The 15627-nt window shown below is 33.2% G+C and overlaps 1 protein-coding gene across 1 annotated transcript in view; it reads right to left on the bottom strand.

Annotated features, from left to right (window-relative positions):
- Positions 1 to 345: 345 nt before the first annotated feature.
- The window catches only part of LOC132741982 (transient receptor potential cation channel subfamily M member 2-like), a gene marked incomplete at its 3' end in the record, with an annotated part of 32397 nt that continues 17115 nt past the window's right edge, over positions 346 to 15627 (bottom strand). The window contains 8 exon segments of the mRNA XM_060730256.1: positions 346 to 480; positions 1310 to 1410; positions 1847 to 2046; positions 3146 to 3350; positions 4040 to 4229; positions 4981 to 5144; positions 6069 to 6249; positions 6686 to 6851. Coding sequence (XP_060586239.1) covers positions 346 to 480; positions 1310 to 1410; positions 1847 to 2046; positions 3146 to 3350; positions 4040 to 4229; positions 4981 to 5144; positions 6069 to 6249; positions 6686 to 6851 — 1342 coding nt within the window.

Below are 15627 nucleotides of genomic sequence, written 5' to 3'. Positions count from 1 at the left end.
ATCTTTAAATTTCATTTTATGTACTTTATTATGTAAATGTGTGGATTATAAACAAAATATTGTTTAAACTAAATGTGAAATTATTTGTCAAAAAAGTAGCAAAATGTAAACAAAGTAGTATTTTGATTTCCATCCAAAATACTAAATCACTATAACTTTACTATTTGCGAAAAGAAACAAAAGAAAAACGGTTCAGGTAATTGGCGAAGTGTATCATTTTGGAAACTGTAAAAGTACACTAAAAATTAAAAGCTTTCCAGAAATAAAAACGAAAGCATTTCTTGGGCATAATGGACCTTTAAAGTGAAAACTTGAAATTCATTCTGATATAGTTGATTAACTTACCTTATTGTATAACAATAGAAGTCTTTTCATTGTAAGAAATTCTTTGAGGGACACTCCATGGTCTAGAAACAGTTCAATAAAATCAACCCTGTTCAATTGTATAGCAGAGAACATTACATCATCCAAACTTCCAGTCTGTAATACATATTTACAGTGTTTCTAATATAACTATGTGCTTATAAATTTATCATAATTTATACTCTACATGTACAAATATATTTGATATAGATGTTAATAGTGTTGCTAGTACAGGTGCTAAGGAATTCATCATATCGTCAGCCTGTACAAATATATTTTTTCTTATAACTGGCTGGGTTTTAAGTCATAACAACACTGTGTTCATGAAATATGGTAAGATCAGAGCATTTTGCAGTAAGAGGAAGAAGCTTTGACCCTTATAACATTTCACTACAATTTTCAGGTAAGGTTGGACATCCAAGGTGGAACCACCTATCTTCAGCTAGCTAGACAGATATAATTCGCACAAGAAATCATTCAATGCTCTTGGTAGAACTTGGACCCAGAGCTGTAAGAGAGCAAGTGATTTGAAATCGGAAACCTGAGTAAAACAAGACCAGTCTGCAATCATCTCCTCTTATTTCGTTGACTTTTTCACTCACACCAATGCTGAAAACTGTCACATGGGGGCATTTCAGCTTTGCTGGTGGAGGAAGACCATTGATGCTCCTTCATGCATTGTTAAAGGCTTGAGAAGCCACCTATGTATAACCACCACCTTCTTTAAGCTAGCTGGAGCGTCATCTTTCGATCAAGCTTTCTTTTGTTTATCATTCAAGATAAACTTTTAAAGCTTATTTTAAGAGAGCTACAAGTTTGAATCAATGATATCCTTACATTAGATAATTAGCATAAAGCTAGATCTTGTTTCAATTAGACATCAGATATTTATGGTTTATAATGAATTTTTTTATACAGTTAATAACATGTTAAATATTCTTCTAACCGGCCATCTTTTGTCATCTGTGAAGATATCACTTTTTGCAACATCAATTCTGTTCCAGGCGAGGGCAAGACGTAGCTGATCAAATACCTGATTCTTATTGGCTATAAAATAAGATTGAAATTGCACCGTCAATCTATTAAGGTATGACATACATGTATTCAAAATTTAGAGAAAAGTATATGTTCTTGTTAGCATTTAAAGACTTGCTTTGTCTCTACATGATTCAGATATTATTTGAATAAAATTCATGGTCAACTCATTTGTGTACTTCCAAATATGCAAAAAGACTTTCCTTTTTCAATAAAAAATGGAAAAAGTTCTTGAAACAACCTATCTATGACTAAAAGAGGTACGACTCTATTCATTTTGTAGATGAACTGCTTACCCTAGAAATACAATTTTTTCTGTCCCTGAACTGTTTTCATTGACATACAGGTAAGTAAGCTGGATTTTCCAATTTCAAAAGCACTGCACTTATTCCATTTTTCTTGTAAAGAATGTCTTGAAATTTACTACTAAATACAAGATTATTTTTACCTTTCAATAATGCCTGTAACATAGCTACATCAATTTCTTTAACCCCTGACTTATTATCTAGCTCAAACACTGACATGAGATCACATTTTTCTAGACAATCTTTTATACGACCAACATGTGTGTCTACATCGTTTTTAAACTCTTTTTCCACCATCTCTTTAACTTCTACCAGCAGGGAATCGTCCATGAATCTTCGTGCTCTGAAAATAGCATATATATCAAGATGACAATAAGAAAAACCAAATCAGACCACAAATAGCAAGCCTTTGTTTCCTTAAGCAAGAAAACTCAACATTCATTGCTCAAATGTTTTATGTTATTAGTTGGTGAATATCTTTTTTTGTTTGTTTTGGTTTTGACGTCACATTTACACAGTATAGGTCATATCGCGACGTTCCAGCTTTACTGGTGGAGGGAGACCTAAGGTGCCCTTCCGTGCATTATTTTAGGCACAAACGGGCACTTGAGTAGAACCACCGACATGTTCCGTCAGCTAGCTGGATAGCTTCCTCACATAAAAGAATCCAAAGTCCCTGTCGGGATTCGAACACACATCGGTGAGGGGCAAGTGTTGGTGAATAATTAAAATCTAATGAACCACAATTATGAAACCATTTACATTAATATACATGTATTGGAAGTTACAAAAATTATTACTTGTACTGGTTTCAAAGATTTAAAGATAAAAAGTCTTGCTTAAGATATGGGTCTTGTTCAATGACATATAGTTATGACACTGGAGATATGCACAAGGTTTTAAGTGAACACATTTGTACTTTAACAGTTAATGAGATAAGAAAGTTTACATGATTTTATCATTTGTGTAGTGTATTGGCTTATATAAATTTAAACATGATTTATTCAAATAAACATTATCTAATGATTCTGTCTATAACATAAATCAACTTCTGATGGGTGATGTATAGCATTGTCTGAGTCAAATCGCTATAAAAAGTCCAAATAAAACAAATCAATGCACTTCAAAATCTGTACAAAGTGTACATGCAAACTCTGATACCAGGGTGGATAAGACAACCCCACTATTCTCAGAACAATAAAATCAAGGTAAAAAGTAAAATTAAACACTCTGTAGTGGAGCAGTGGCCTTGTGGGTAATGTGTCTACCTCTCAATTAAGGGATCATGGGTTCAAGCCCTACCCGGGGAACGACCATGTTTCTTCAAATACCACCAGTACTGGTTAGTTCCAGGAAGCGGACTCGAACATGATTAATATAAGTTGTTCTGCAATCAAGCTTAAATAAATATGTTTAAACTAAACACATTGCAAACAACATACTTTTTCTGTTTCTTTCCTTCCTGGTCTGTGGCTTCTATTTCTTCTTCCTTCGAGTTCTGATAAGCGTATGCTAGAATATCAGCAGCTCTACCCGACCCCTTCACTATTACAGATGGTGTGTTCTTATGTATAGCTTGATGTACATTCTCCAACGTACCTGGCCCGCCCTCCAACACTAACAACACTATAGGCACTGATACAGCATCTGTTTAGAAAGTATAATATAGACTATTGAGACAAAACTTCACATAAAAGTATATAACTAAGTTACATAGTTACAATAACATTTTCTTGGCAAAACAAAAGTTTTTGTTATTTTTTTCAACTACTGTGGCAATCATAATACATGTATAGCAAATCTAATAACACTGGACTCTCACTAAAATGAGAAGTCTGTTAATTAATAAGGTTTGCTCACAGGTGGCGCTTCTGATCACATTACAGACCCTGCAAGCAAGCTTTTTCCATGCTTTTCCTCTTCCAGAACAAACCATTGACTATTCCCACTATGTTTTAGCAACTGCTGTCGGATGGATTTGCTTGCATGACTATTCTCAGTGCATGATAGTAAAACAAAAGCCTGAATGATGTCAAATTTTCTAAGAACAAAAGGGCTATAATTCTGTAAAAGATCATGTAAGAGCTAAGGGCTTTTGACAGTGTCCTTCTATTATGTTCTCAAATAAGTGTGTGAAGTTTCAACCCAATCTCTTCAGTAGATTTGGAGATACCAACTTGCATGCATAAAATTAACAAAGGTGGACCCTGACAACTGGGTGAGTACAATTATTATAGCTCTCCCTATTCTTCAAATAGATGAGCTAAAGAAAATCACTTAAATTGTATATAAAAATTATATTTTAGCAAATAATCGTCTGATATATCTCTACATACTGTCTCCTGTGTCTGTTCTTATTTTGGCTATATTATTTTCCAGTCTTGTTCTAAAGTCAATCTCCATAGCAAACTTGTGTTCTGTAGCATTATCCACTAGGATAAAATGTGTATGGTTAGGGTCCAGAAAACTCTCGTGAGGTTTCTGTTCATTCTCAATTCTGTAGTTAGCTGGCCATAGTCCTGTACACTGTGAAACAAATATGTACTTATATTTAGATAATTATAAATCATAATCAAGTTAGTAAAGTCTCTTGAAAAAGGTTAGCTTTTCTCAGTAAAAAAAACCCAAAAAACAAACTGATGATGAAATAACAAATTTAGGAATAGCAAGACAACAAAAACAATTTTCATAACTGTAAAAGACTTTGCACTTAATAATTTGGTGGTTAAATTTTTGTAATAGCAGCTATGAAAAAGTTTGAGATCCAAATTTATTTTTGTAATTTAGATGGAGAAGTCTAATCCCTTTGTAACATCTTTGTTTTGTTCCCTGATAAACTATTTCTTTGTATGATTTCAAACACATTCCTCATTACAACTCTAATACACTCAATTAGCATATAAACAATACATCTATTCTGAATCGTGCTTATTTTGCAAATCAAGTTTGAAGTTACGTATTCGAAAGGCAAGACTTAGGAAAATAAGGAAAAATATTATATACTAGTACTTATCAATGAAATTATGAGAAATATTGATGAAATAAAATGCATATTTTCAATTTCCATATTTTCACAGTAAAATTTACTTATCACTGCAGTGTAACATATTTTCTGTATTTTTACTGGTGTCTTGCTATTGCCACTCATGAAATATTTATTGCCATATCACTCGAAGAAAATAAATCCTGTATTTATAGAAAAAAACATGAATATCCTCTATATGTTCAGTTATAATTTTTTGAAATAAGAATTTTACAAAAATGGAATTGTATCAACCTGATCATCAATGAGAACTTCTTTGTTTTGTATACAGCCCCACGGTGCTATACCAATTGAGATGACAGGGTTCTTTGATGTTGATGCCACACCGAAATCTTTAACAGCTTCACCTACGTGTTTCATCACACCCGCATGAGTCCCTCCTGTCACAATCCAAGCTCCTGTCAATATTAACAAGAAAATTAACCTGACCGCCTCCGTGGTCGAGGGGTTAGAGTCGATGACTTCTAATCCAGTTACTTCTCTGGTGTGGCTTCGATCTCCGGGATATTCTTTGGTAGTTTAGCACGGAGGAAGGTAGTCTAGTACTGGTGTAACTCTTCAGGAACGATGGTTAAGAAATTACCCGCCTACATGACTGAAATACTGTTGGGAAAATGCGTAAAATGAAACAAACAAACAAACAAACTTGATAACCTCTCTTTTTTTAATCCTTAACCTGTTTTATTTGTTTTGTTTGTTTCTGTGTTTTTTATCCTGATCTTAACACATTTTTAGGGTCATATTTCTATATTATTTTGTGTAACAGCTTAACCTTGCTTAAAATTTGGAACAGTCCAATAATATCTTAAGGGGAGTTAATAGAAAAACAAACTTAATAAGAAAAAAAGAGCTTGCAAAAGTATTCAGCCTGGTCAGACTGTACAGATGTGCAGGCCTGTCTGGCTCTATACTAGTCTTAAAGGCTTTGTAGTTTTGGGTACAGCCTCCTAAGGATTAATGCATTCAATACATTAGGCCATCCTGGTCACTTTTTACATCTAATTTCAATCTGAAGATAGTTGTTACAAATTTTGTTGCTACAGTACGTAATTATATGTGTTTAAATTTTAATATACTAAAATGATCTACAATAACTTAAACTTGAAAATGTCCTTAAATTCTCAATGTCAAACATAGCTGGCTTTTAATTATTTCAGAGTGAAAATCCTGTACATACAACTAAAAAACTTGTCATATCTTTAGTAAACTCTTATGCGAAAAAGTATTGTGAATTTGTTTAGGTTTTCCTATAACTAAAAACATCAAATATTTACTTGCTAATGAGAGAGATTGTATGGAGAGACAGATTGATCAAACTTTACCTGTAGTTAAAGCAGTCTTCATCAGACCTCGTCTGAATGTCTCCTTGAGTCGTTTGTTCATTTGAAAGTTTTTGGCACCACCAGTCACTGAGATGAGAAGATTTGGCTTGTCAAGTCCCCATACCTCCATCATCAGGTCTAACATGTCCGACATCTTTGTGTCTACGTCTACCCGTACATACTGTAAGAAAATTAAACACAGGGTTCTCGCTAGGATTTTCAACATATGAGTCCTGCCTGGGACTCCCACTCCCAACCCAAAAGAAGTTGGAAGTCTGAAAACAGGTCTAAAATATGATCAGCCATAATTCATACCTTCCATTAATAATGTGGCAGCATGGCAGAGTGGTTAACATGTTGGACTGGTAATCTAAAGAGTTCTTGCCACTTTGGTCCAAACCATTCAAGCCATTGTTTCATTAAGTAAGAGACTTAACACTCAATGCTCAGTACCTGTTGGTTACTTTCCCACATTACCACCATAGCATAAAAGTGGAATTGTGATATTTTTACTATTCATACAATTTCCACCATAACATAAAAGCAGAATAATGATATTATTTACAGTTCCCACTATTTCCACCATAACATTAAAGCAGCATTATGAAATTGTTTACCTTTCCCACATTTCCACCATAGCCCTCAAATTCTATGTCTCCAAACGCATTTGTTGTTTTCTTGATGGAATGTTTGTTGTAGACCCACTTTTCAAGGTGTCTTGTGTCTGAATTTGGAATATGTTTGTTGTAGGCATATCCACACTGGCAATTAACTTTTCTCCTCCTGTAGAAAAAATAATAGATTGATCAAGCTTTTTCATTTTTAAATCTATGTCAAAATTTAATACCACTTGAAATTCTTCACCGTCTCATCTTGACTTGTTGGGTCTGAAGTCACTTTCACAGAGCATTCACCATTTTAGGGTAAATTTTGTCACACCAAAAGAGTGTTCGCCATTTTAAGGTTTAGAATTCTTTTGAAATGTTCACACATTAAGGGTAATTTTTGTCACACCTGAGGTGTGTTCACCATTAAAGTTTTAAAGTCACTATAGTAATGTTCACCATTTCAGGGTAATTTTTGTCACACTTTAGGGATGTTCACCATTTCAGGTTAATTTTTGTCACACCAGAAGTGTGTTCACCATTATAAGGTTTAAAGTTCATATTGTAATGTTCACCATTTCAGGGTAATTTTTGTCACACTTAAGGAATGTTCACCATTTTAGGGGAATGAAGTCACTATTGCAATGTTCACAAATTTTGGGTAAATCACCCCCTGAAGAGTGTTCTTCGTTTCAGGGTTTAAAGTAACACCTGAAGAGTGTTCACCATTAAAGGGTAGAGTGTTTGTCCTTTCAGGGTTTAGTTCACTTCTGAAAAGTGCTGTAGAGAGCTCACAATTTTAGGCTTTATTTATTAGGTCAGTCATGGAGAATTCATTATTTAAAGGTTTAAGGTAGCTCGCTACTTTCCGACCGAAATTTGACAACATCTCAGATCTTGATGATTTTTTGGTATACAGACATGTAGATATGTAAGCTTTACTTCTGCAGCATTATTCCATAAATAAACAGCGTTACTATGACGTCAAAGCGCCCTCTATCGGTGACGGCGAAATTGCGTCTTTTTATCAATAAACCGGTCTGTTCTTATCAAGTTTCATCCGATGTCCTTCATTTTAATTTTATAATGTTCAATAAATGCATGTCTTTGTAATGATGTATTTCTTGAACATTTGCTTAATACTCTGCGATTCTACTTTATTTTCTCCCACGTTCTGACGTCCATATATGATGCAAATATCGCGCGATATCGCAATAAAGATTGTGAAATAACAGAAAATCAACAAGGTGATATTGCTTTAATTTTTTAAACATGTAGCGAAGTCATGAAAAAAAATATTTATGCAATAAAAATATAGGGTCAACGCGTAAGATATTTTGCTATTACTATTTGAATATAAAATAAAGGGTGAGTAAAACATATTGATTTTGGTGACGTCAAATATTTTTCTCAAGGAACAGTCCGCTCAGCGCGGCTTTTGCAAAACCCGCGTGTCCCCGCGGATGTGACTCAACGCGGACGAAAATTTGCTCAAATATTGTCCGCGTAACCCCGCGGACAGAAAATTTTCACCACCGCGGACATAAATCTTCAGCCGTTAGCGTTTCTCCCGCGGACCACTGTGGTTAATTGCGGGGGAACGCAGTGGTCAATCTCCGTGGACCGCGGTGGTATTCAATCGTGAAAACGATTGAATTTTACAAGTATTTTATGGAACTTGTAAACTTTATGAAAAACATGTAATAGTACAGTTAAAAATTTATATTAGGGTCTACTAAAATAATTTATTTGCTTTTATTTTCCATTTCAGAATGTTTTTGGACGTCAATTTCAGAAGTTGCAACAGCTAGCGTCCGGGGCCGTACCGCTAGTCAAAAGTTATTGCAACCTGTATTTTTTCCCTGACCCCGATTATTTAAGTTAACGTAATAATGCATTTATTTCCGTGTGAATAGACATAAGTTTTGAAATGACAAGCTGTTCGGGCCCGTTTTGCTACCAAAAAAAGTTATTTCACCAGGTATTTTCCGTATTTTCCAGGAAATCCGATCGTTCAATCAGTTACAGGTGTAAACATATTTTTTTATACAAATGAGTATCCCTATTTACCGACAAGAACCGTCAAAGACCGACAAGAACCCATGAGTTGCTAATTAACATGTACTCGTACATGTTTAATATATGCATGGCTTATTTATTTTCTTTTAATCTGAGTGTTTGTTTTTTGTTTCGTTTCTTTATAATATTATATAGAAAATTAAAAATATGGTGACAGACAAGAAAAAAAAATCTGATGCAACGCGTGTACTGTAACGTTCATACCGACAAGAAACCTTTTGTAACTTAATATAATCAGTTGCAAAGTTTGTGTTGAAAGTATTTTATGAACATGTTCCCACTTTTCATTGAAGACATTGCATGAATATCTATGACTACCGACAGGAAAAAATAATCAGACATTCTGCGTAGCGAAGATTTACCGGCAAGACATTTTATAATTATCATGTATTTATTTCATTTCTAGATATATTTACAGTACTGGACAAGCGAAACCCGCACAATTCGCGTATTCGCTTTATAACGCGAGGGAATTCGCGGCAACTTGAGACAATTCCCGCGAATTCAACTCGCGGCGATTTTCCGTGAACATTTGCAGTGATTCGCCGGGAATAATACATGTTACTTTGTATAATATATGTATGTTGTACTCTATGAACTTGAAACCATTCGTATTTAAATAATATACAATGTCATGTACATGTATGAAAATTAATAAGTAGATCTACATAAAGTTGTATCAAGAAAATCTTGTAATTTTTTGTAATTAAATTATTTTATTGTCGACTAATCAACTTGCATCTTGCTACTTATCACCTTCTCATCTCATTCACCTGGCATTTTTTTAACTCGTGAAATTGAAAGTAAAGAAAGTCTCAATTTAAGTGATAAAACATTTACAATTTTCAACAATTATAATTAGCGTATTAGACATAATAATTAGTGTTCACCTGTGAATCGGTAATAAATGTCACTCTGTATTGTTCTAAAAACAGAATATGTGCGAAAGTAAACAACGGATTTTAATTACATTATTTTGTATTATTATCAAAGTAACAATTGGAAAATTTGTCATCGTGTGTTCTTTGATGTAGTTCCAATTACATTTTGTAATTTTAATCTCATTTAGTTGTTAACTAATTTTCATCCAGCACCTGATTGCTTTGTTTTCAATACAAAACGTATACGCTGTACAATGTACTGTACATGTTCAATAGGGCCCGTAAGTCTCGTTTACTTTCACTTCCGATTTTCCACTTCCGGGTACATCGGCAGACATATTTACCATTACGCATATAGGTAACCCGGAAAAACTCAAGAGATATAGAAGTTAAATTTGTTTCGAACCTCTTCAGATTGTCAGGAATGGAAAGCACGGGTAAAAATATGCAGGTAGGTCAATTATCTGACGAAAAACCGAGGGTTTTATAGAGTTTTATAAAACTAGTTTTATTTTCGGATAATGACAATTTTTTCGGATGTTTTGTCAAGGTAGTTAATTCTAGTTGTTTAGCTTTTGGTAGTGTTTTAAAACTACTTATGTGAGAAATTTATTCAAACCACTTTATTTATTGAAATAAACAATGGAGAAACGCTTTAATTCTAGTGTATATTAAAGTTATACAAAATTCGGACATAGCACAGTAATTCGGATATATCTTCCCTTCAATTTTATCAAAATTTCAAAACTTATATTGGTATAATAAACCCCAGATCCCAAGTATGAGTTTTGTTAATTAAATCAGAAAGGATATATCATAGATGTATGCAAAGTTTAATAGTATAGATCCATTTCTAACTATGGAGAATAGTATCAAGACACTAAAACTTTTTCAATTATATATGCATGTGAGTATGGTACCTAGCAAATAAGCTTACAAATTTGCATTCAAAGCTTTGAAACCAAGCTGACAACTCCATGATAATTTGTTCATGTAAATTTTCAAAGTCTTTACATTTGTAAAAGGAAATATGCCTATTTTTGTATCAGTAGACATTCACAGTATAAAGTCAAATTGTCTAAATAACTAATAATAATTTCAAGTGCTTTCCTGAGTGAAGTTTTTTCCACTGGAAAATCAGTGTGATATATTTGCAAAGCAGTGGACTATAATTTGTGTAAAAATAAAAGTTTATCAAACTTATAAACTGTTTTTTGTTTCTTCTTGCTGTTCTTGATCATAAGGGTTCATCTGCAAAATAAGTGTGTACTTAAATTCTCCAACAGCAATGGCTAGATTGCAGTAAATACTATGCATGTCATTTGAATTTGTCTGGCCTAAAATCGAAACAGACACTATCTAAATAATATTGATGAATAGTTCTTTATAGCTCTTCAATGACTTCATTTACTTTTATGTACATGGACAGAAGTTAAAAGCATTGATTTTTTTTAAACATTGACAATTTTGAAACATTCCCAATTTGGGTATTTTAATGTATCAGTGATATAATTGTATTGTATCAAGTGCAAACCCTAAGTTTTGCATGTTTTGTATAGATAATTCACTTTTGGTCAAATGCCAATACATTATATTACAGGTAATTTGAAACACAAAGAAGTATATGGTATGTAATAACTGTCCCTCTGACACTAAAATCTTTCAAGGAATGGATAATTGCATGTCTTCTCCAATTTTGTGATTAAGAGACAGACTTGGGCTTTCAAGGGCTAGCAAGCTAGTGTGTTGCAACTGAATACTCAACACAGATGAATTGCATTAATATTGTTTACTCTGGTATTACTTACTACCTGCCATGTACAATGCAAACCATGGCAAACCATGGCTTTTCTAAGAGCAGTAAAAGTCTTTTTGTGGAAGGAATTTTACACATCTTGCCTCAGAAACAAGTTTTCTTTGATATTTACAGATTTATCTTAACTGTTTTGAAACTGAATGATGCCTGGTTGAAACTGTTTTGGACAGCCATTTGCAGAAGATAAATTATCTTTGAATATAATTCAGTAAATATAAAGTTATGACAGGTTATTTATTTCTAACAAAGAGTTTGAAAGACAGATGTCTTGTTTAACATTTTTACACTGACATATGTCTTTGAAGTGTCTTCAACCGTAGTTTTTATTAGAATACAAACATTCAGTCAGACAGTTTACACGAGCCATGGAGCTCTAAGAAGCTTTAATTCAGTCAAAAATCTGTAATGGACTGCCATGTCTCTACTACTATGTACTCCAAGGCTGTGTATGGACATTTCCTTTCAACATATGTCTAGTGGTATCACTATTTGGTTACTAATCTGATGGTGAACACTCCAAAATAAATCAAGAGCCATGCCAAGTACTCAAGACCCAACCATAAAATCACAATCCTGCATATAAAGAAAATTTATCATGAGTTGAAAGTAATAATAATTAGTCAGCTAATAGTTTCAATCATTTTCAAGAAAAATATTGTCATGAATAGAAAATATTGTTGAAAAGGAAGAAACCTTTCCTGGTGTCCTAGTTTATATACATTGTAGAGTTGCTTTGACAAATGATGTTAAAAAATGTGATAGTGACTAAGTTTTCGTAACCATTTTCTGAACATGATTTAACTAAAAAATGACCAAATTACTTGAGAAAAAATACTTTAATCAGTATTCAACATGAATAAACTACATATGCCATACTGATTGTTTATTTAGCTACACTGTACATTTGTAATTATTTACAAAAACGTGAACATTATGTTATACATGAATATATGTTTTTCATTAATGTAGTTTAAGTAGCTTTAAGTATATTTCTTACCAAAACGATTTTACAGCAGCTACATCATGTCATGCATGTGTATTTACATTGGATACTGACGTTTTTCATCTCACCACTGTCCTCTGTCTAAATATCTACAGGAGTAAAATATTTTATCAAATTTTATGACAATTTAAATTGGTTATATAGCTTGACTGTGTGTGCTTTATAAAGATAATAATAATAATAAATAAAATATTCAGTGAGATGAAAATGTATTCAGCTAAAACATGCTGATAATCATATTGAAACGTTCTATCCGAAGTATGTGCTGTCCGAAATTTCTAAACATTGTATTTCTGAGAGATAATCAGGTTGCGCTATAAGAAATTGATAAAGTCAAATTCACCAGTCTGAAGTCAGATGCAAATAATTTGTATCAAATAACAAATTTATTAGATTTACATAGAAAAATGAAAATATTACAGCATTTATTGCGATAAACTGAATTCGAAGTGACACACCCACCTGAAGATTATACGAAGTGTCTTTCATTGATACTTGTTCACAAGATGAAACCATTTGCATTTCGTTACAAAATAAAAAGACTCTGCCAATTTCCACATATCCATTGATTTTCTGTGTAAGTTTTACTTTCTTACCGGCATACAAGTATTACCCAATATAGATTAGCAATGTTGTTGATATTTGTTTGTTCCCGGAAGTGCAAAATATCGTGAAATCTCGCAAGTCACATGACGAGACTTACATACCCTATTGCTAAATATTAATAAATATACATGACATTTACGGCGATACATCGCGGCGATTTTTCGAGAACCGCCATGAAATTTGGCGAATTTGCACGCGGCAATGTTTTATCGCGTAATGTCCAGTCGCGTCATAGACTACACTCGCGGCATAACGCGACTTTTGCGGGTTTCGCGTGTCCAGTTCTGTAATCTTTTCAATGGAATATGTATGACTACCGACAAGAAAACGGATGTATTAACATTTTTTTCTTTTGTTTTAATTTTTATTGTGATAATAAGCACCTCTGTCACGCACGTGGCTACAAGTTTTAAAAAAAACAAATCTAATGTAGATCCCTGAAAATTGGCCTAATAACATAATATCCTATAACGAAACATATAGCATTTCAACCAGTAAATTAATGTTCAACACTTTTGATTAAGTTTTAATAAAGATATATTCGAAAAATTATACTTATTCTTTTCAGACTGGAATATATCGGGTATGCAGATCCCTGAATGAATATGCAGAACAAAAAAAAGTAGGATAGCGTGACGGATTTCTTAAATGATGAAATTTTGGGGTCAACATAGAAACTACATACCCGATAGCGTGACGGATTTCTTAAATGATGAAATTTTGGGGTCAACATAGAAACTACATACCCGACATTAAAAACAATGAAAATAAATAAAATAACAATTTTATTCTTTGTTCTGTTTTATTTTTTAAGCTGATATTACATATACCAGCAATGTTGAATAAACTGCACAACGTAAACATATGGTGTTGTAACGTTGAAATTTTCTTTCCCAGAACATGCTGAAAACAAATTTAAGGTGCTGTTATTTTTGTTGCAAGACATGAAATAAACATGGGGATGTAGTAAGAAATATACTGTTAAAATTCAGAACTGTATCAAACATTGTAAAATTGAGGGAACACTGTTTTATTTTATTTAATTCTTTTTGTAGAAAGATGTGTTTTCCGTTGACTAATACATTCGGAGATTGGCGAGTAAAATTTCATAACTCTATTCTAATATTTCATCGTAGATTGTACAAATTGTGGGTGTTGTTATTTTTGTTGCAAGACATAAAATAAACAAGGGGATGTAGTAAGAAATGTACTGTTAAAATTAGAACTGTTTCATAACTTTATATCAAAGAAAAGGCATCCTCAGTAACCCAGGCCGTGAACCGGTATTGGTATTAAAAAAGCAGTATTTACGAATAGTGTACCGTGGGTTCTGGCGATGAGAAAATAAACAATTAAAATTATTTTAAAAATGCAAGGACTGCGTATAAATTACTTATTCTTCAAGTTAAAATAAAAGCATATCCACGGCCATAGACTTATGTAATTTTTGTTGTTTGTTTATTTTTTCTTTTCTTAGATTTACTTATTCTGACCCCGCGTTACCCCGCAAAACACGGATGACCGATTTTAACGATAATATGACTGCAATCGTCGGATTTTGGTCCGTGGTGGAAAAAACTAGACACCGTGGATCGCGGGGGAAGTGATTGTTTTTATCGCGGACCTCCACCGCGTTTGTGCGCGGTAGTAAAAAATTGTCCGCGGTGGTATCGCGGAAAAGGCAAAAGCCGCGGTGAGCGTACTGTTGAAATGTTCACGACTTTTTCGATAAATTTCATACTGACAGGAATAAAAATGTGTGAAAACCTTTAACAACAATAGTATTAAGGTATTAAGACATGTTCCGTAAAAATGTTCTTTTAAAAGTCCTGTCAGGTGCCTGCATTTTCATGAATAACTTCAATAATAAACATGAACAACAACTCAGGGCATGACTGTCTGCAAAAGTTGGTATCAATCTCTGAAAAACTGCAACGAATGGTTATAAATACCTCGAGGATGAAGGGCAGTTCAGAACATTGTAAAATATAATTGAAATGCCACCTAAGTGGAAATAATAATAACATAAATTTTGCAAAGAATGTCAGAAAATGAAGAATGCAAAGGCTGGCGCAGTCGCAGTGTCATCATGTTATGTGTATCTCGGTACTACATAAACTTCCATGTTATCATATGTAACAATTTTGAATTAACAATTTTGAATTGTATATATCAGTTAGTAGGAAATGAATCAAATTTACTTTTCAAAAATGTATGATCAACTGAAGTAACAACGAACTGGAAGTCATGATTCACTGGTAGTCTTAACTTTATTATAAAATCTAGCAGACATTTAATTCAAAACTTTTCTACACGTATAATAGACAAGCGCCAGCCTTTGTCTTATAGAGGTATTTCCCTTGCTTGTACTATGTATAAGTTATATACCAGCATTCTTAATTAACGAATTGTTAATTGGACCAGTAATGTTGATACTTTAGTAGAAGAGCAAAATGGATTTCGAAGAACTCGAAGTACTATTGACCATGTTTCTAGTTTAACTAATATCATTGACACGCACAAGAAATGCAAATTATCCAACTTTTGTGCCTTCATTGATTTTCGAAAA

The sequence above is a fragment of the Ruditapes philippinarum genome, unplaced genomic scaffold (assembly GCF_026571515.1).
Source record: "Ruditapes philippinarum isolate M1 unplaced genomic scaffold, ASM2657151v2 ctg8481_1_1_1_1, whole genome shotgun sequence".
NCBI classification, from domain to species: Eukaryota; Metazoa; Mollusca; class Bivalvia; order Venerida; family Veneridae; genus Ruditapes; species Ruditapes philippinarum.
This window is presented reverse-complemented; position numbering and strand designations above follow the sequence as displayed.